A 19,418-nucleotide genomic window follows, 5' to 3' on the forward strand; every position below is an offset into this window, starting at 1 on the left:
TCCTGGGACGGGGCCACCTGGTCTCTTGTACATTCCATGTCAAGCCCGGGCCAAGGTTCTCCAGTGGGGTCATTTGTCCCCTCTCACTGCTCACCTGGGAGCTTGGAGGACCCTGGATTTCCTGAAGAGATGCTTCTGGTGGCCAGGCATGGAGAAAGAAGTGAGGTCATTCGTCCTGTCCTGTGAAGTGTGCACCAGAAGCAAGAACCCACGGCAGCATCCCCAGGGCCTCCTGCATCCTCTGCCCATTCCTCGGCATCCCTGGTCTCATGTGGCAGTCGACTTCATCACGGGCCTCCCAGATTCACAAGGTAATGCTGTCATTCTAGTTATAGTCGACAGGTTCTCAAAGGCCTGTCATTTCATACTTCTATGCAAGCTCCCTTCTGCCCTTGAGACTGCCAAACTAATGTTCACCCATGTCTTCCGAGTCTTCAAACTTCCACAGGACATCGTCTCCGACCGAGGGCCCCAGTTCTCCTCCTGAGTGTGGCAGGCGTTCTGCAAGCTGATCGGGGCCACTGCCAGCCTCTCCTCTGGGTTCCATCCCCAGTCTAATGGCCAGACTGAGAGGCTCAACCAGGACCTGGAAACCACCTTGCGAGGCCTGGCGATGGACAACCCGACGTCATGGAGCACCTGGTTGCCATGGGCGGAGTACGCCCATAATACCCTTCAGTCATCAGCCACCAGGTTGTCTCCATTCCAATGCCAATTTGGGTTCCAGCTGCCTTTGTTTCCGGAACAGGAGGAGGACACTGGGGTGCCCTCGGTCAACCATTTCCTGAGACGGTGTCGTAAGATCTGGAACAAGGTCCGGAGGACTCTAATCTGTACTTGCAGGGCTAACCAGACTCAGGCCAACTGCCATAGACAGCCTGCCCACAGTTTTCGCCCTGGACAGCGGGTTTGGTTGTCCGCCAAAGACCTTCCTTTACGGGTGGAGAACAGCAAACTTTCCCCTCGTTATGTTGGTCCCTTCAAGGTAGTGCGCAGAGTGAACCCTGTGGCCTACCGGCTCCAGTTGCCCTGGTCGATGAGAATCAACCCCACATTCCATGTGTCCCTGTTGTGGCCCGTAATGTCGTCCCCTTATGCCCCTGCCCCTAGGAGTCCCCCGCCTCCCCGCATCCTCCGTGGACAGACTGTGTTCACCATGCGCTGCCTGCTGGACTCCCGCCAGGTCCGTGGCGGCCTCCAGTACCTAGTTGACTGGGAGGGCTATGGGCCTGAGGAGCGCTGTTGGGTCCCCGCTAGGGACATATTGGACAAAGAACTTTGTCAGGACTTCCATTTGGCCCATCCTGATTGCCCTGGGAACGTCAGGAGACGCTCCTTGAGGGGGGGTCCTGTTAGGCCTTGGGACTATCTTGGCCTCTAGAGGCCGCTATTATGTCTTTACCATGTCATGTTTGTTTTGACAGCTAGGGGGTTTGTGTTTTTGTTTTGTCAGCCATGTGCTTCTTTGTTTTTCATGTGCATTTTACCCCACCTTGTCTTAATTGCCAATTTTGTCCTGGTCATGTGTTCAATTACTTTGGGTATTTATACTACCCCATTTTGTCCTGCTAGTCACTGAGCCTTTGTGTTTTATGGTTAGTCTCTTGTGTTCTACGTGCCCTAGCCCTTTGTCTTTGTTTTTGGTAGTTTCTCTTTGGGACATTTTGACTATTTTTTGTTACTTGATACTTTGCCTTTTGTATCTTCTGTGCATTTGGATTTTTTCCTTCTCTTCCTTGGTTTTGGATTTTTTTGAACTCTTGGAACTTTTGTTTTTTTATTTCTTTTACCTTCTGTGTGTTTGGATTTACCTGTCTGGCCAATATTTTTTCCCTTTGTGGATTTTTGTTTATTCCCAAGCTGTGGATTTTTTTCTGGACTACTGAGCTTTGGCAAATAAACTTTATTTAACCTTAACTTTGTTATCACTCCTCTACACTTGAGTCATCCCTCTGCTTAGCCTAGAAGGTGTTTGCTGGGTTACTATGCCAGTGACCCAGGTTCAATTCCCAGCTCACCCTAACACCTGAGTGAACTTCTGCTCCTCTATGACCTGCCACGCCTACTTAGATCAAAAGGTGCAGGCTATCTGCTGGTACCTCATATAGTGAAGGCTACATCAGGGGACGGAGCCTTTTCTTACAAAGCCCCAAAGTTATGGAACAGCCTTCCAAGTAGTGTTCGGGAATCAGACACAGTCTCAGTGTTTAAGTCTCGGCTGAAAACACATCTGTTTAGTCAAGCCTTGTGTTAATGGTGTTTATGAGGAGGTAAAGGTGTAGATCTGGAGGGTCCTCAGACAGAGTGTTTTGGTAAACTGGGATGTATGGATGCTGTCAGTCCCCACTCACTTGCTCACTCGAGTTTGTTGACGGTGTAGTGGCTGCTGCTTTATGTCCTGGGGCCCCTCATGCCTGTGTTACCTTCTGGCTCTCCCCTTTTAGTTATGCTGTCATAGTTAGTTTTGCCAAAGTCCCTGCTTGTACTCAGTGCAATATGAATACTGTTCCTACTTATTCAGGTGACATTGGGCATACCTACAACCTGTGTTTTCTCTCCCCCCCCCCTCCAATCTGTCCCTCTGAGTTACATGTCGGTCCTGAGATCGAGATGCTGAACTCTCCTGCTCCTCAGACCTGCCTGATCCATCCTGGTGCCCTGTGTCTGGTTGGAGTCTCACTGCATCGCTCCTGTGGAGGATGGCCCCATGTGGACAGTTGGGGGTCGCGCCTGGAGGACGCTCTGGACTCTTGCAGTGGTGCTTTTGTGGCTGGGGACTGCAGTTGACTTGCTGACTTTGGGACTGCGGTTGTCAAACGGTTTTGCGCTCGGGTTTCCATCGGTGGGGGGTTTATAGCATCAACGAAGCTGACTTTATGCTAGAACTGTTAATGTTATAGTCATGTTGTCTGTTGTTGCCCAGATGAGGATGGGTTCCCTTTTGAGTCTGGTTCCTCTCGAGGTTTCTTCCTCATGTCGTCTGAGGGAGTTTTTCCTTGCCACCGTTGCCACAGGCTTCATCATTGGGGATAGATTAGGGATAAAATTAGCTCATATTTTAAGTCATTCAAATTCTGTAAAACTGCTTTGCGACAATGTTTATTGTTAAAAGTGCGATACAAATAAACTTGGCTTGACTTGTTATGGTGGAGGTGGTGGTTGTTGTTGCTATAGTTGTTTTTGATGTAAATGTATTTGTTATGGTTGTTATGGTGGAGGTGTTTTTTGTTGTTGTTGTTGTTATCATTGTTCTTGTTGGATTTGTTGTGGTTGTTATGGGGAGGTGCTTGCTGTTGTGGTTATTGCTGTTGCTGGACTCCTTGTGGTTGTTGTGGTTGCTGTTGTTGTTGGACCTTTTGTGGTTGTTATGGTGCTCGGTGTTGTTACTGTGGTTATCATTGTTGTTCTTGTTGTGGTTGTTTTTATGTAGGTGCAGTTGTTGTGGCTGCTCATATTCTTGTGGTTGTTATTATAGTTGGTGTTGTTATGTTTGTTGATACAAATATGGTTGTTTATCCATTGTTATTAAAAATGTTGTTGTGGTTATGTGGTTGTTGCTTTTGTTGTGGTTGTTGTTTTCATGGTTGATATTATTGAAAATGTTGTTGTGTGGTTGTGTTTGTTGTAGTATGTTATTGTAGATGTTTTTGTTGTGTTTGTTTGATGTAGTTGGTATTGTTGTGATTGTTGCAGTTGGTTTTGTGATAGTTGTTGTTGTTGCTGTCGTCATTACTCTGTATCCAGGATCCTCTTTAAGTGAAGCGGTGTTAATGGGAGAGCCGGACTGCCACAGCGTCTCCTTCACACTGCAACCGTACAGGAACACGTTCTTCTTCCTCGAGTGACCGTGATAATCACAGAACACCTGGGGGGGGGGAGAGAGAGAAAGGAGAGAGAGTGAGGGGAGGGTGGGAGGGAGAGAAGAGCAGGAGAGGGGAGAGAAAGAGGAGAGGGGGGAGAGAGACGGGGAGGAGGGAGAGGAGAGAGTGGGGGAGGAGGGAGAGGAGAGAGTGGGGGAGGAGGGAGAGGAGAGAGGGGAGGGGAGAGGAGAGAGGGGAGGGGAGGGAGATTGGGGTGGGGAGGGGAGGGGGAGAGAAAGAGGGGAGGGGGGAGATAGGAGGGAGATTGGGGAGGGGGGAGAGAGAGGACGGAGATTGGGGAGGGGGGAGAGAGATGGGAGGGGACGGGGAGAGAGAAGAGAGAGGAGGGAGAGAGAGGGAAGAGAGAGGAGGGAGATTGGGGAGGGGAAGAGAGAGGAGGGAGATTGGGGAGAGAGAGGAGGGAGATTGGGGAGAGAGAGAGAGGAGGGAGATTGGGGAGGGGGAGAGAGAGAGGAGGGAGATTGGGGAGGGGGAGAGAGAGAGGAGGGAGATTGGGGAGAGAGAGAGAGAGAGGAGGGAGATTGGGGAGAGAGAGGGAGGAGGGAGATTGGGGAGAGAGGGAGGAGGGAGATTGGGGAGAGAGAGAGGAGGGAGATTGGGGAGAGAGAAGAGAGAGGAGGGAGATTGGGGAGAGAGAAGAGAGAGGAGGGAGATAGGGGGGAGAGAGAGGACGGAGATTGGGGAGGGGGGAGAGAGATGGGAGGGGACGGGGAGAGAGAAGAGAGAGGAGGGAGAGAGAGGGAAGAGAGAGGAGGGAGATTGGGGAGGGGAAGAGAGAGGAGGGAGATTGGGGAGAGAGAGGAGGGAGATTGGGGAGAGAGAGAGAGGAGGGAGATTGGGGAGGGGGAGAGAGAGAGGAGGGAGATTGGGGAGGGGGAGAGAGAGAGGAGGGAGATTGGGGAGAGAGAGAGAGAGAGGAGGGAGATTGGGGAGAGAGAGGGAGGAGGGAGATTGGGGAGAGAGGGAGGAGGGAGATTGGGGAGAGAGAGAGGAGGGAGATTGGGGAGAGAGAAGAGAGAGGAGGGAGATTGGGGAGAGAGAAGAGAGAGGAGGGAGATTGGGGAGAGAGAGAGAGATTATGCATTTTATTTTACTTTGTTCATGAATTTTGTGTGTGTGTGTGTGTGTGTGTGTGTGTGTGTGTGTGTGTACATAATAAACAAAGTTATTAGTATTTGTGCATGATCGTACTGTTTGTATTATTATTTGGGGTCTCCTGGCAGTCACACTAATCATATACAATAAACTCAAAGTAAACTGTGTGTGTATTTGTGTGTGTGTGTGTGTGTGTGTGTGCGTGCGCACATGCAAATCCAATTACTGTTCTGACAGTAAAAATACACACTGTAGAACTGCCAAGGTTGAAGGAGTGTGAGATGGTGTCTGTCACCGTGACTCGAACAGGAAGTGTTTGCGGCTCGCTGCTTTTGAGCCTCACACCAAACTGTTATGGTTTCAATTTTAATGATGCATCAGTGACTGGAATAATTACACAACTCTCCTTCAAACAAACTCCACTTAAAGGAGCAGTGTGGCTAAAATATCCCTTTAACCCCAATCAGCAGAGAATTGAGCTCACTTTACTCCACCACGCCGCTGCTGCTGAGTTCTGGGCTCTGATTAGTCGGAACTTGTTGATTAGTTTCCTATCACAACAGTTCTGACTGTAGTGCAGCTACAAATCACAGGTTCATGTTAATGCACTTGTTTTAACATCTTATCGTTTCTATAGTAACTCCTCATTCTCCATGGAAACATCACTGGTAAGTTGGTGTGGTATGAGAGGAATAAAACACTCGAGGACGCGCTGTTAAAGGAAAATAATCAGTTGCACTGTGGGAACTGCAACACCACCAGGAAGTGAGTGAAACATGTCGTTTACACATCTGTTGGTGTGTTTCTTTTTACCACTCATAATTGTCAAAATGTCAAGAGCAGCAATTACACCCAATCTGAGTACACACACACACACACACACACTGACCATAATGGCCTCCATGCCACAAAACACTTTTATAAATCCGATTTAATGATCGATGATTATAAAGTGAAGCTCGGACGTGCTGCTCTGACAGGAGTGTAATTGGGGCCAGAGTCTGATGTCACACGATTCCTCAGTGAAGATTTCAGCTTGGAAGTGTCCAGTCAAAACGACAGGCTGATTCAGACATGTTAGGAATGCTGCATTCCTTACTCAAGAGCCTTTTTTATAATTGATGAAATAATAGTCCTTCTGAGAAGCTGCTAGTCGTCTGTGAGGGGCGTGATCAGTTTAGTCGCATATATCATGTACCTACACTCACTCAGCAGCCACTTTAATAGGAACTAGTTGTTGATTGTAAGATCCCTGTTCTTGGCTGCAGGAGTGGAACCCAGTGTGTTCTTCTGTCTGCTGTTGCATGCTGAGATGCTTTTCTGCTCACCACGGTTGTAAAGAGTGATTATATGAGTTACTATATCCTTCCAATCTGTCCATTTCCCTCTGACCCTCTCTTATCAACAAGGCGTTTGTTTCCACCCACAGAACTGTCGCTCACTCACTCAGTGTTTTTTGTTTTCTGCACCATTCTGTGTAAACTCTAGAGACTGTTGTGTGTGAAAACCCCAGGAGATCAGCAGCTTCTGAAATACTCAAACCAGTCCATCTGACTCAAACCAACACCCATACCACAGTGACAGAAAGTCACACAAAAATTGAGATCACAGTTTTTCCCGTTCTGATGTTTGAACGTTGTGAACATTAACTGAAGCTCCTGATTTGTATCTGTCTGATTTGATGCGTCGTGCTGCTGTCGAGGGATCGGCTGATTACAGAACTGGAGAAAACAGCAGGGGGATGGGTGTTCCTAATAAAGTGGCCAATTTATACAACTTTAAAGAAGCTACAAGACACTAAATTGAGGTCATAAAATCATAACAGATTTCACTGTGCTTTTAATTCCCTATCTGGATTTGTCAAATAAATCAGGGCGTGTCTGTATTGCATGTTTCACTGGCAGAAAATCACCGGCTTCATCCCACGTGGGTTTTGTTTCTATGACAACAATATATTGACAACGTATCACCACTTTAACTGCCATTGTTCGATGGGCTAGCATCACCCCTTTGCTTTTTATTATCTCTCTGTCATTCTGATAGCTCAGAATGGACAGACTCAGCCTACAGAACAAGCTTCTCCTCTGTTTTCTTGGTTACCATGGTGACAAGTCCAGGCCATATGATCGGTTGCCTGAAAAGGAGTGGCAGTGATGACACCAGCGCCTTTCTGAAGAGCTATGTTGACGCCTACAGTTTGGACAGTGACTTTAATTTTGTTGTCGCAGCTACATTCGCACATCGGAGAGTAAACTCTTCAGTCAGGTTGAGAGTTGAGCTCGACGGTCTTAACATGCACGTCATGTGACTTTCGAGAGTTAAAGACTCTCACCGTTCTTGGATTACAGTCAGTCTGAGCTCGGCCACGCCCGGTGTTTAAAATCCACCAGTAAGAGGACACAGAGAATTACACTCAGGACAGCTGCTCAGATGTTAGAAGAAACTTTAAATGAAACAAGAGTGATTCGTTGAAATGTGGCAGCAGAAAGAACGTTCCATCAACGTTTCATCACAGTTTTATCACAACGGGACACAAAGGATTCATTCGAGCTGCCTGGTGAGGACGTAGTGAGATTATTAACACACACACTCTGTTCATCAGCTGATTTACAGCCACACACACACACACACGCACACACACGCACACACACACACAGGCAGGCCTCACCAGCGGGGTTTTGCCGATGCTGCAGAGGTAATACAGCAGTCCTTTAGTGTGATAGATGGTGGGACTGAGGACGGGACTCGGCTTCAGCCACTGACGGTTCAGATCATCAGCACTGAGAGAGCAACGGTGGCTGAGCGCAAAAAGAAAGAAAGAAAGAAAAATAATAATAACCTTGAGTGCTATACAAATAAAATTTATTATTATTATTATTATTATTATTATTACACTCTAAGCTAAATTTTAGGGGAAAAAAGTGTTTTTTTCTTCTTTTTTTCCTGTTTTTTTTTTTTTTTTTGCTTTAATCAACACCATGCTAACCTTTGGCCCAGAAGAAGAGAAAAGAAGAATGTGAAGGGATGCAAAAACAGAAAGAAAGAAAGAAAGAAAGAAAGAAAGAAAGAAAGAAAGAAAGAAAGAAAGAACTTCAAATTTCAACTTTATTGTCCCCAGAGGGTAAGAAGGAAGGAAGGAAGGAAAGAATCACCAGAACAGAACAAATTAATAATAAACAAACAAAAGAAAGGAAAGAATGAAATGCTAACTGTCTGACTGTGAAACATTGATAAAGTTGTGGAACATCGTGGTTTATTCTGTGGTAGGAGAGCGAGACTGTCTCATCCACACACACACACACACACACACACACATACACACTCACTCACACACACTCACACACTCACACTCTCTTTAGGAAGTTCAATAGTTCAGTTTAGTCCGTTGCTCACAGTGACCTGCAGTTTAAGGGCTGAATTGTTTTTTGTTGCGTGTTTTAATGAGGTTACACTCTCATTCGCCCCTGCAGCCTCCACTGGGCCCCGCGTACAAAACACACAGCGCTCTGTCGAGCGAGGGATGAAAAAGAGGAAGAGAAGAGAATGACAGTACACTGAAGACACATTTTTCTTTGTTTTGTTCTTTTTTCTTTCTAGCAGAGGAAGGCAAATTTAAGAAAGGTAATTAAAAAAGGAGAGAAATTTCTAGAAAATAAAATGAGACTCGTTTGTCAATTTTGTAATAAATTTGTGTGTAAATGTTTTAGTGGCCAAATAAAACTAAAAATCCTCTCAATATTTACAAGCGTTTACTAATTTCCTGAAAAACACCAACTAGTATGTTTGCAGCACATTTACATTTAACCACACCCTCAAAACGCCATAAAAGGCAAAGAGACCTGAAAATGAGAAACTGGAGGCTGAAAGAGTGAAAGAAAGAAAGAGCGCCTCCTCAGCACAGCAAGGACGAAATCTTCCACTAAAGCAGCTCAGCCACTGCAGCGCCTCGGCTGCCTCTCTCACACACACACACACACACACACACACACACACACACACACACACAAGCTCCTCCTCCTTTTATAGGGGGCCATTACTTTTGTTCTCATTAAATGCCTGATTTTGTTTATGAACATTTTTCCAGTGAACTGGATTTTCATGAACACCATGTTTCTTATGTAAGTGGACCTGTGAATGAGGCCCAGTATGAGAGAAGAGAAGAGAAGAGAAGAGAAGAGAAGAGAAGAGAAGAGAAGAGAAGAGAAGAGAAGAGAAGAGAAGAGAAGAGAAGAGAAGAGAAGAGAAGAGAAGAGAATTCAAGAAGTGATGAGCAAAGACTTTAAAAAGAAATCAGTGAAGAAGAAAAGAAAATTATAGCAGAAAAAGAGATTACTAGAGAAGGAATGATGTGAAAAAAGAACACGAGAAGAAGAAGAAGAAACAAAAGAAGAAAGCAGACAAGAAAGGAGAAATGAAGAGAAGTGGACAATATATTAGGCAAAAGAAGAAAAGAATAAATAGAAAAATACAGAAGACAATCGGAGAACGAGAGGGATATGGAGAAAATGGAGGAAGAAAAGGAGAGAACAGCAGTGAACTGAAGAAAAAGAGAACAATGAGAACTAAAGAACTAAAATTAATTTAATTAAAGAATTAAGAAACAAAAAGCTATTTTTAAAAAAAGTAGAGACACAAACTGAAACTTTGAAATAAAAAAACAACTCAAGGTCGAATTAAAAACAAACAAGAGTTAAAATCTAAATTAAAATCAATGTTGTGGTGTTCGGGATGTAAAACTTCATTAGCAGCTTTAATCAGGAACCAGAGGCCAAGACTTTAACGATGGAGAACACTGTCAATCACTCTGTGTGTGTGTGTGTGTGTGTGTGTGTGTGTGTGTGAGAGAGACAGTGTATTAGGCATCATTCCAAAACAGACAGCATGAGAAATTTCTGATTAATTACAGTGAATGTCACTGTTAATTACTTCAGTCCCACAGTCCCAGTCTATAGATCTATGAGTCTTAATTAGTCCCAGTCTATAGATCTATGAGTCTTAATTATTCTCAGGTTACAGAGCTCTGAGTCTTAATTAGTCCCAGTTTATAGCTCTTTGAGTCTTAAGTAGTCCTAGTCTATGGCTCTCCGAGTCTTACTTTAATTAGTCCCATGCTATAGAGCACTGAGTCTTAATTAGTCCCATTCTATAGAGGGCTGAGTCTTAATTAGTCCCATTCTATAGAGCACTGAGTCTTAATTAGTCCCATTCTATAGAGCACTGAGTCTTAATTAGTCCTATTCTATAGAGCACTGAGTCTTAATTAGTCCCATTCTATAGAGCACTGAGTCTTAATTAGTCCCATTCTATAGAGCACTGAGTCTTAATTAGTCCCAGTCTATAGAGCACTGAGTCTTAATTAGTTCCCATCTAAGAGCTCTGGATCTTAATTAGTCCCAGTCTATAAAGCTTCAAGTCTTAATTAGTCCCAGTCTATAAAGCTCCAAGTCTTAATTAGTCCCAGTCTATCGGATACTGAGTCTTGGTTAATCGCAGGTTTTATGTCTTGGATATCAATTTTTTTTTCTGGATTTACATCTGTGAATGCTGGCAGTGTCTTTTTGAGGAATAAATTTTAATTAAAAGTGTATTTTTATGAATAATAAAATAAAGTATGATGCATTTTGGACCTCACTGAACATGTTGTTGGAAATTACTGCTAAACATTAATATCTTTAATTCTGTATGCATCTTTTAACATTCAATCAACATCTGATATCACACTGTACAATGTTCTCATGCTGTTATGTTTTTACTCCAGCTGTAATAAGGCCAACTGAATATTTCATTGTGCTGTAAAACCATTTGACATGATGTATGACTCTATAAAACTGAATTAACGTAATGAAAATTTGAATACTCATTACGAAGTAAGCATAAATCAGGGCTCAGACTCTCAAAACCAATCTTGCTTATTGGAAATCGCATCACTGCCTACACACCCCTTATATTTGCTTCATTTTTCCATAACTGCTCAGCCAAACGAGAGGAATATTAAAGCGCCTCCTGAGTTTCTCTCTTTCGTCAGATAAATGATTTTCCTAACAGGGCCAAATAAGCAAACATCTGAATATTCAAAACAAAACCAATTCTAATCTCCCTTACATATAGGTTATAAAGCGGTGCTGCCCAGCCGTGCAGATAAAATAAACTCACCATCAGCCTTCCTGTCACAAAGACTTCTTAAAAAGGCAATGAAAATAAACAGAGAAAAAGAGGGGAATAGAGATGAATCAAATAAGGCAGAATATATTATAAAGAAAGGAGAACAAGGAATGGAATATATAAAGAAGAGAGTAAGCCAGACTGAGTGTACCCATGAGAGAGGGGTAAAGAAAGGTGCATGGGTAGGAATGGAGAAATTACTTACACCTTGGGGAAACTGGAGAACCCTGAGGAATCACTACACAGATAAGACCTCAAGCACTAGCTTCAGAAAGCACTAGGGACATTAGAAGCTAAGACAAGAAATAAATCCAGAGCTTGGGACTGGGAGAACCAAGGATATTACAGGTAGGATCATGGAGAACCAAGGAAACTGTATCTATGATGTAGAAAAAAGACCTTGGAAACTTACATTAAAAACCACGAAGGAAATTAGAGGCTAAGGCAACAGATTAAACTACAGCTAGATACTTGCAGAAGCAGGAAATTACGGCTAGGAACTAGGAGAACCAGGGCTAGAAATAAGGGAAACTAGGAAACTTAATCTGTGAAAATCAATCAATCAATCAATCAATCAATCAATCAATAAGAGCTAGAGGACTTCGGAAGTTTGGAAACCCTGAGCTAGGGGCTAAGACCAGAACTTTTAGAACCAGTCGAAATAGGAACTTTAAGAACAACAGGAACTCAGAGACAGATATTGTGATATCTGTGCAATTTAGAAAATGAACCATAGGAACCAAGAAGAGCAGCTCAATGGTGCAGTCGTTGGTTAGCAGTGTTGCTTCCCAGCAAGAAGGTTCTGGGTTCAAACTTCACAGCTGATGGGGCCTTTCTGTGTGGAGTTTGCATGTTCTCCCCATGTCTGCATGGGTTTCCTTCAGGTGCTCCAGTTTCTTCACACAGTTCAAAGACCCCTAGATTGGACAGTATATACTTGAAGCTGGTTCCTGGATAGACTGGGGAGGGGTGTATGAGGAAGGGCATTTGGTGTAAAATGTATGCCAAATCAAATATGTGGAACAGATCCTCCGTGGTGGGGTTGGCACGGTGGTGTAGTGGTTAGCGCTGTCACCTCACAGCAAGAAGATTCTGGGTTTGAGCCCCGTGGCCGGCGAGGGCCTTTCTGTGTGGAGTTTGCATGTTCTGTCCGCGTGGGTTTCCTCCGGGTGCTCCGGTTTCCCCCACAGTCCAAAGACATGCAGGTTAGGTTAACTGGTGACTCTAAATTGACCGTAGGTGTGAATGTGAGTGTGAATGGTTGTGTGTCTCTGTGTGTCGCTCTGTGATGATCTGGCGACTTTTCCAGGGTGTACCCCGCCTCTCGCCCATAGTCAGCTGGGATAGGATCCAGCTCACCCGCGACCATGCACAGGATAAACGGCTACAGATAATGGATGGATGGCTAGATAATGGATGGAGATCCACTGTGGTGACCCTTAACAGGAAAGAAGAAGAACCTTAGGAACCAGGAGAACTTGAGAAATTAAGCAATTCAAGCTAGGGACTAAATGAGCTAGATAAACTAACAGCTATGAAAATCAGGAAGACTACAGCTAGGAAGTCGGAGAACCAGAGCGTCAGTGATGCAGTAGCTCACACGGCCATACCATGAGAAACCAGACTCATTTATAATTAGCTCAGTTGCGCTTCATGAGAACAATTAGAACAATTTGATCTTCAAAACAAAACAATCAGAATCAAAGTCTGTTGAAAACTCAGGGAGGAGGAGCGATTTTCATGAAAGTTTGTTAATCAGCCTAATTAGCAACTTGTTAATGAGAAGTCACAAAAACAGGGAGTAACTTTTGCGCATACTGATTAGATCTTCCAAACAAAATCAGAATCAAAATCCCTTGAACGCTCAAGGAGGAGTAGGGATTTTTGTGAATTGTGGACAGATGGACGGACGGATGACGGACACCGCGTGATGGCAATAGCTCATCAGCCGACAGCCGGTGAGCTAATAATAATAATGAGCTAATAATAACTAGAGAACTAAGAAAACTACAGGAGGAACCGGAGAAGAACTCTGATGCAAAATTAAAGTCTCACACTTTGGGTAACTATCATGTCTTGGCTGATTGATTACTTTCATGATGAACTTCTTAAAAATATGTCATAAAACTTTGAAAAACAACATGAATGACTTGTGAAGAGGAACTTTAGATATATTTCAGTCTTTCCTGAAATAATACAGTCCATCCAGATCAAGTAAAATGTATTAAATGTTGATGAATTATGAAATAAAAAGTATGTCGTGAGCTCACTCTGTTATTGCTTTCTCATTCGTTACTTGTTTAAAAATCTCAGAAGCACTGTTTCACAGCCTCGAGTGCCGGATCGTCCTCTCACTTCATCACACTCTGAAGGGTCGCCGTCATTTCTGTGAAATATGAAATGTATAATGCAATAACGAGTCCTTATTGTTGAAGCAAATTGAAGTGGGATACAGTGAGCCAAATGGAGCTGGGGATGAATTGCTGCTACTTATCCTGAGTGACAGGGTGTCTTTTCTTCGTCTGGGGACAGGAGACGAGACACTGATACAATAATATCGTAATAAAATCAGTGAGTCTGGACAGAAACTTTCACTTCAATATTTAATGTTCCTGATGCTAATTTCGACTAAATTAAAATGCTATTATAACCGAGATGACGAGCTTTAAACCGACAGTTCAAACTTGGGAACATCTGGCTTTTAATTTCATGACTGTTTTCTTTATTAGTCTTTATTTATGAAGAAAATGATCACAATGAAATTGGTTTTATTTGTATAATAATTGGTAAACAAGAACAACAAAAGAAGGTTACGTAATTCTCCGCTAAACTAGGCTAATGTAATAAACAAAAGCAGGATTTTAATGAGGGGTGGCACGGTGGTGTAGTGGTTAGCGCTGTCACCTCACAGCAAGAAGGTCCAGGTTCGAGCCCCGTGGCCGGCGAGGGTCTTTCTGTGTGGAGTTTGCATGTTCTCCCCGTGTCCGCGTGGGTTTCCTCCGGGTGCTCCGGTTTCCCCCACAGTCCAAAGACATGCAGGTTAGGTTAACTGGTGACTCTAAATTGACCGTAGGTGTGAGTGTGAATGGTTGTCTGTGTCTATGTGTCAGCCCTGTGACATACATGTCAACCTTTGGTCAATCAAACCTGTATAACCAACCTCCAAAATCCGTATTTCCCTTATAAAATCCGTATAAGATGCAAATTAAAATAATTTACCTAAAATTTGAATGATAATTAACAATGATATATCCCAGTTACTTTTTATTCAATATTAATAACAATAAACCTTCAGAATGAATACAAAGCTCCAATGTTTGACAAAAACACAAAGTGTTATCAACGTAGTTACGAAGGAAATACTTCGTTGTTTGGAGACAGGTTTCACCGAGCGGCTATTATGCAAGAGACTTCATATTAGCCACAAAGTCAGGAAAATCTGTTCGTAAAATTACGTTATAATGACCAAATACAATGAAAAGTATTTTTCCAGTCTCACCTGTGAAAGGTAATCCCATGTGATCTCGTTTGGACTGTAAACCTGTTGGTACAGTTAAACGCAGCACATGAATGAGGCATCTTTATTCACGGGCGAGGATGACGTATGATTCTACGCAGAAGCCGGCGTCTATGACTTCCCGGTTGGCAGGATTCTCGCAATGCGGTGTGCGCATGATCAAAAGTGGAATGAAGTCTCGCTACCACAAGATAACGCGCGATTTCATAAGACTCTTTACTGGCTGTCTGTGGTGTACAGTACGTTTGTAAATGTTATGCGTTCTTTTATCATCGTGGGAATTGATTAAAGCTCTAAATAAATATTGAAGTTTTTTTTTTAAAGAATCCGTATAACTTTATTTATACGCCCGTATACTACGTTTATTGAATCAAATCAGTATAAAATACGGACATTCCGTATAGGTTGACATGTATGCTGTGATGACCTGGCGACTTGTCCAGGGTGTACCCCGCCTTTCGCCCGTAGTCAGCTGGGATAGGCTCCAGCTTGCCTGAGACCCTGTAGAAGGATAAAGCGGCTACAGATAATGAGATGAGATGAGAATTATGCTCAAGACCTTATGTGTTATCATACAATTAGGTGAAAACTTTCACGTGATATTTGACTCGCTAGATTATTAGCTTCATTAAAGATAGATCCTGAATTAGACTAGCATTCACTGAATAAGTAACGTAGCTAGCTAGCTGTCTTAATGTAAGTAGTGTAACTCGCTAGATTATCAGCTTAGCTAAAAATGGATTCCATATTAGACTGTTATTTACTGAAAAAATAATGTAGCTAGCTAGCTTGTTAGCATTAGTAGCTAGCAAGTAAGGTTGCAATAGTAGCCAGTTCATTTTAAACATAGCAATATACTGTATTTACCACAAATGCAGCTCATATTAGCTCGCATAATTCACTCATTTGTACAAAAAAAATCCTCTGTGTGTGTGTGTGTGTGCACACACACCAATGTTCTATGTAAATATGCATGAGTTCAACCAAATACTCCAGGGGCACTTTTACTTTTCACCCCACCATCACTGCTAAAAGCCCAGCTCATGAATCATTCACCATGTTTTTCAGAGCTTTGGCTTTTTTTTAAACTATTTGTGAACAGTAACCGTGTAGTTAGAGGGAAAATGACACTGTCAATCAGACATGAATAAATTAAGCGGGAAAAAAACAGACTCAATCACATAATTTTGTTTGGTTTGGGGTTTTTGTTTGTTTGTTTGTTTGTTTGTTTTGGGTTTCCCCCCTTTTTTTCTTGTTTCTTTTTCAGCAGGGAATCTTTTAAAAGGTATCTTTAAAGAGAAGCAGATGAACTTTAAGCAGCAGAATTATTTTAAGGCAAAATTATGCAATATGATAATGAGCTTAACTTAAAGCAGTATAAATATTCATACTGCAGTTCGTTTACACCGCATTTGATTTGTGGAAGAAATTAACGATTTGTGAATGTATTAAAGGCAAAATATGAAATATTTAGTGTTACAGTATTGTGTTTATATCAGAGCAATTTTTTTTCAAATTAAATTAAACTAAATGAGACTATTTGAATGTGTTAAACAAAATTAGCGTGATTACTGATGATGATTGGTTGTTATTAGTTGTAGTTAGTCCTCCTGGCTGTAGTTTCCCTGATCCTCAGACTTCCTACCTGTAGTTTATGCAATCTTCTGAACTCTGAGCTGGAGGTTCCTCGCTCCTCCTGGTTTCTAGCTGCAATGTTCCTGGTTCTCCTAGTTCCTAGGTGGAGATTCCATAACTTCCCTTCTTGCTACATGTAGTTTACCTGTTTCTCCTCGTTCTAGTCCATCTACTGATCCATATTTGTATTTTTTTTTTTTTTGGTTTGCCTGCTTCCTGGCTCTAATTTCCCCAGGTGTAGTTTATATAATACTCCTAACTGTAATTTCTCTGGTTCTCCTAGTTCCTACCTGTAGTTTCACTAACATCCTAGTTCCTAGCTGGAACTTCCCTGGTTCTTCTACTTCATCATTGTAGTTCCAAGCTGTAGTTTCTCTGGTTCTCCAAGTTCATAGCAATAGTTTCCCTGTTTCTTTTTGCTCCTAGCTCTAGTTTCCTGGTTCTCTGAGTTCCTAACTGTAGTTTCCTGGTTCCCTTAGTTACTAACTGTAGTTTCCTGATTCTCCCAGTTCCTAACTGTAGATTCCTGGTTCTCTTAGTTCCTAGTGGTAGTTTTCCTGGTTCTCCAAGTTTGTAGCTGTAGTTTCACTGCTTCTCTTAGTTCTCAATTGTAGTTTCCTGGTTCTCTGAGTTCCTAACTGTAGTTTCCTGGTTCTCTGAGTTCCTAACTGTAGTTTCCTGGTTCTTCCAGTTCCTAACTGCAGTTTCCTGGTTCTCTTAGTTCCTAGTGGTAGTTTTCCTGGTTCTCCAAGTTTGTAGCTGTAGTTTCACTGCTTCTCTTAGTTCCCAATGGTAGTTTCCTGGTTCTCCAAGTTCCTAACTGTAGTTTCCTGGTTCTCTTAGTTCCTAGCAGTAGTTTCCCTGGTTCTCAAGTTTGCAGCTGTAGTTTCCATGCTTCTCTTAGTTCCTAGTGGCTGTTTCCTGGTTCTCTGAGTTCCTAGCGGTAGTTTCTGTGGTTATCCAAGTTTGTAGCTATAGCTTAAATGATTTTCTTAGTTCCTAGTGGTAGTTTCCTGGTTCTCAGAGTTCCTAACTGTAGTTTCCTGGTTATCCCAGGCCCTAGCTGTAGTTTCCTGATTCTCTTTGTTCCTAAATTTAGGTTCCTGGTTCTTTTAGTTCCTTGTGGTAGTTTCCCTGGTTTTCCAAGTTTGTAACTTTAGTTTCCATACTTCTCCCCATTCCTAACTGTAGTTTCCCTGCTTCTTCTAGCTCCAAGCTGTTATTTCCCTAGTTCTCCAAGTTCCTAGCTAGAATTTCCCTAGTTTTTCTTCTACCTAGTCAGTTTAAGGTAGTTGAAATAGTGAAATGCTGCTAATTGCTAATGCTAATTATAACACATTGTAAATCATGACCTTTTTGCTGTATTATATTCAGGAAGATGATTTTACCTTTATTATGGGCTCTGTACTTCTTTGAACTCAGTCTATCAGCATGATGCAACATTAAGAGTGAAACACAAACACTTTCAGAAATCTGAAGCCCAGGAGCCGAACTGAATCCATCATATTAGAGATGATAGTTTAATCAGAAGTCTTCATTGCACTTTCGGCTGGTGCTCATCTGATCAGCGTTTCACTCCGAGGTAGATAAAGCAGCAGACTGAGTTGTCAATTCTTACTCACTGACTTGGCTCAATCACACACACTCGCACAGTTTTCGCATGTTTTATCTATATATGTTCCCACACAGGGGCGGCACGGTGGTGGTGGTTAGTGGTGTCACTTCACAGCAAGAAGGTCCAGGTTCGAGCCCCGTGGCCAGCGAGGGCCTTTCTGTGTGGAGTTTGCATGTTCTCCCCGTGTCCGCGTGGGTTTCCTCCGGGTGCTCCAGTTTCCCCCACAGTCCAAAGACATGCAGGTTAGGTTAACTGGTGACTCTAAATTGAGCGTAGGTGTGAATGTGAGTGTGAATGGTTGTCTGTGTCTATGTGTCAGCCCTGTGATGACCTGGCGACTTGTCCAGGGTGTACCCCGCCTTTCGCCCGTAGTCAGCTGGGATAGGATCCAGCTTGCCTGCGATCCTGTAGAACAGGATAAAGCGGCTACAGATAATGAGATGAGATGAGATGTTCCCACACACAGTGTTTCTGTGTTTGTGGCCAACTGTAGCTGCAGCACGTCTTTTCCACATTCCAGCAGGACACAGTGTACAGATGTTTGAGCCCCAACTTGTTTTGGAAACCACTGGATCTGATTTTTTTTTCTCCAAGTCTGATAATTCTACTTAGAGCACCCAATCTGACATATTTTAACCTTGGACATAACCTTTTACTCATCTCATAACACTCCTGTAATCATCGCTTGAGAACCGCCACTGGAGGGCTTGACCTTCATTTGTAGTTTGTTCTTTTTGAGCAATATTTAAACTCTCAAATATTAAAGTCCATTCTTTGTTGCTACAATGAAATTCTGCTTTCTGTACTTTTCTGTACTATGAGTTGGCCTAGTGGTTAGCGTGTCCGCGTCTTGACCGGGAGATTGCAAGTTCTACTCACAGTCGGATCATACCAAAGACCATTATCAGAATGGTACCTACTGCCATTTGATGAGGCGCCACAATACAGTCAAACTCTTGTGGTTAGGCTACCAGAGGACCCGCCCCCCACTGTAACCCTAGTGATGCAAGAGGTTGAGGGCTATAGAAACAGAGATCAGTGCTGCACAAAGTACGAAGATGGGAGACTGCCTGTGAAGCTCAGGTCCTGGTACAGGAAGGACTTTGATACACCTCTGTGCACCCAGAGCAGCTCATTTGCATTCAGATCCTGAATAATGATTTTTAGTATAAATATGGAGGTGACTATAGAAAATCATGTGCACTGATTGGTCAAGAAATTTAGACTACTGTATTTATCTATAATCACCTAAAACAACTTCTTCTTCTTCTTCTGGCTGTTCCTGTTGGGGGTCACCACAGGGAATAATGTCCCTCCATCTCTTCCTCCATATCTATTTCCATCACACCAACACCACATCCTCATGTCCTCCTTCACTATATCCATAAATCTCATCATTGGTCTTCCTCTTTTTCTTCAACCTGACAACTCCATCTTCAGCACTCTTTTCCCAATAAGTCAAATCAAGTTTATTTGTATAGCACTTTTAACAATAAACATTGTCGCAAAGCAG

General features: G+C 43.0%; 1 protein-coding gene across 1 annotated transcript in view; it reads right to left on the reverse strand.

Annotated features, from left to right (window-relative positions):
* LOC132889963 (cytosolic carboxypeptidase 4) overlaps window positions 1-19,418 on the reverse strand; it is a 238,887-nt gene that overhangs the window by 44,060 nt on the left and 175,409 nt on the right. Inside the window, exons 21-22 of the mRNA XM_060926765.1 lie at window positions 7,645-7,774; window positions 3,734-3,865 (exon numbers count right to left, since the gene is read on the reverse strand). Coding sequence (XP_060782748.1) covers window positions 3,734-3,865; window positions 7,645-7,774 — 262 coding nt within the window. The remainder of the gene's footprint in view (window positions 1-3,733; window positions 3,866-7,644; window positions 7,775-19,418) is intronic.

Source organism: Neoarius graeffei, chromosome 8 (genome assembly GCF_027579695.1).
Source record: "Neoarius graeffei isolate fNeoGra1 chromosome 8, fNeoGra1.pri, whole genome shotgun sequence".
Taxonomy (NCBI): domain Eukaryota; kingdom Metazoa; phylum Chordata; class Actinopteri; order Siluriformes; family Ariidae; genus Neoarius; species Neoarius graeffei.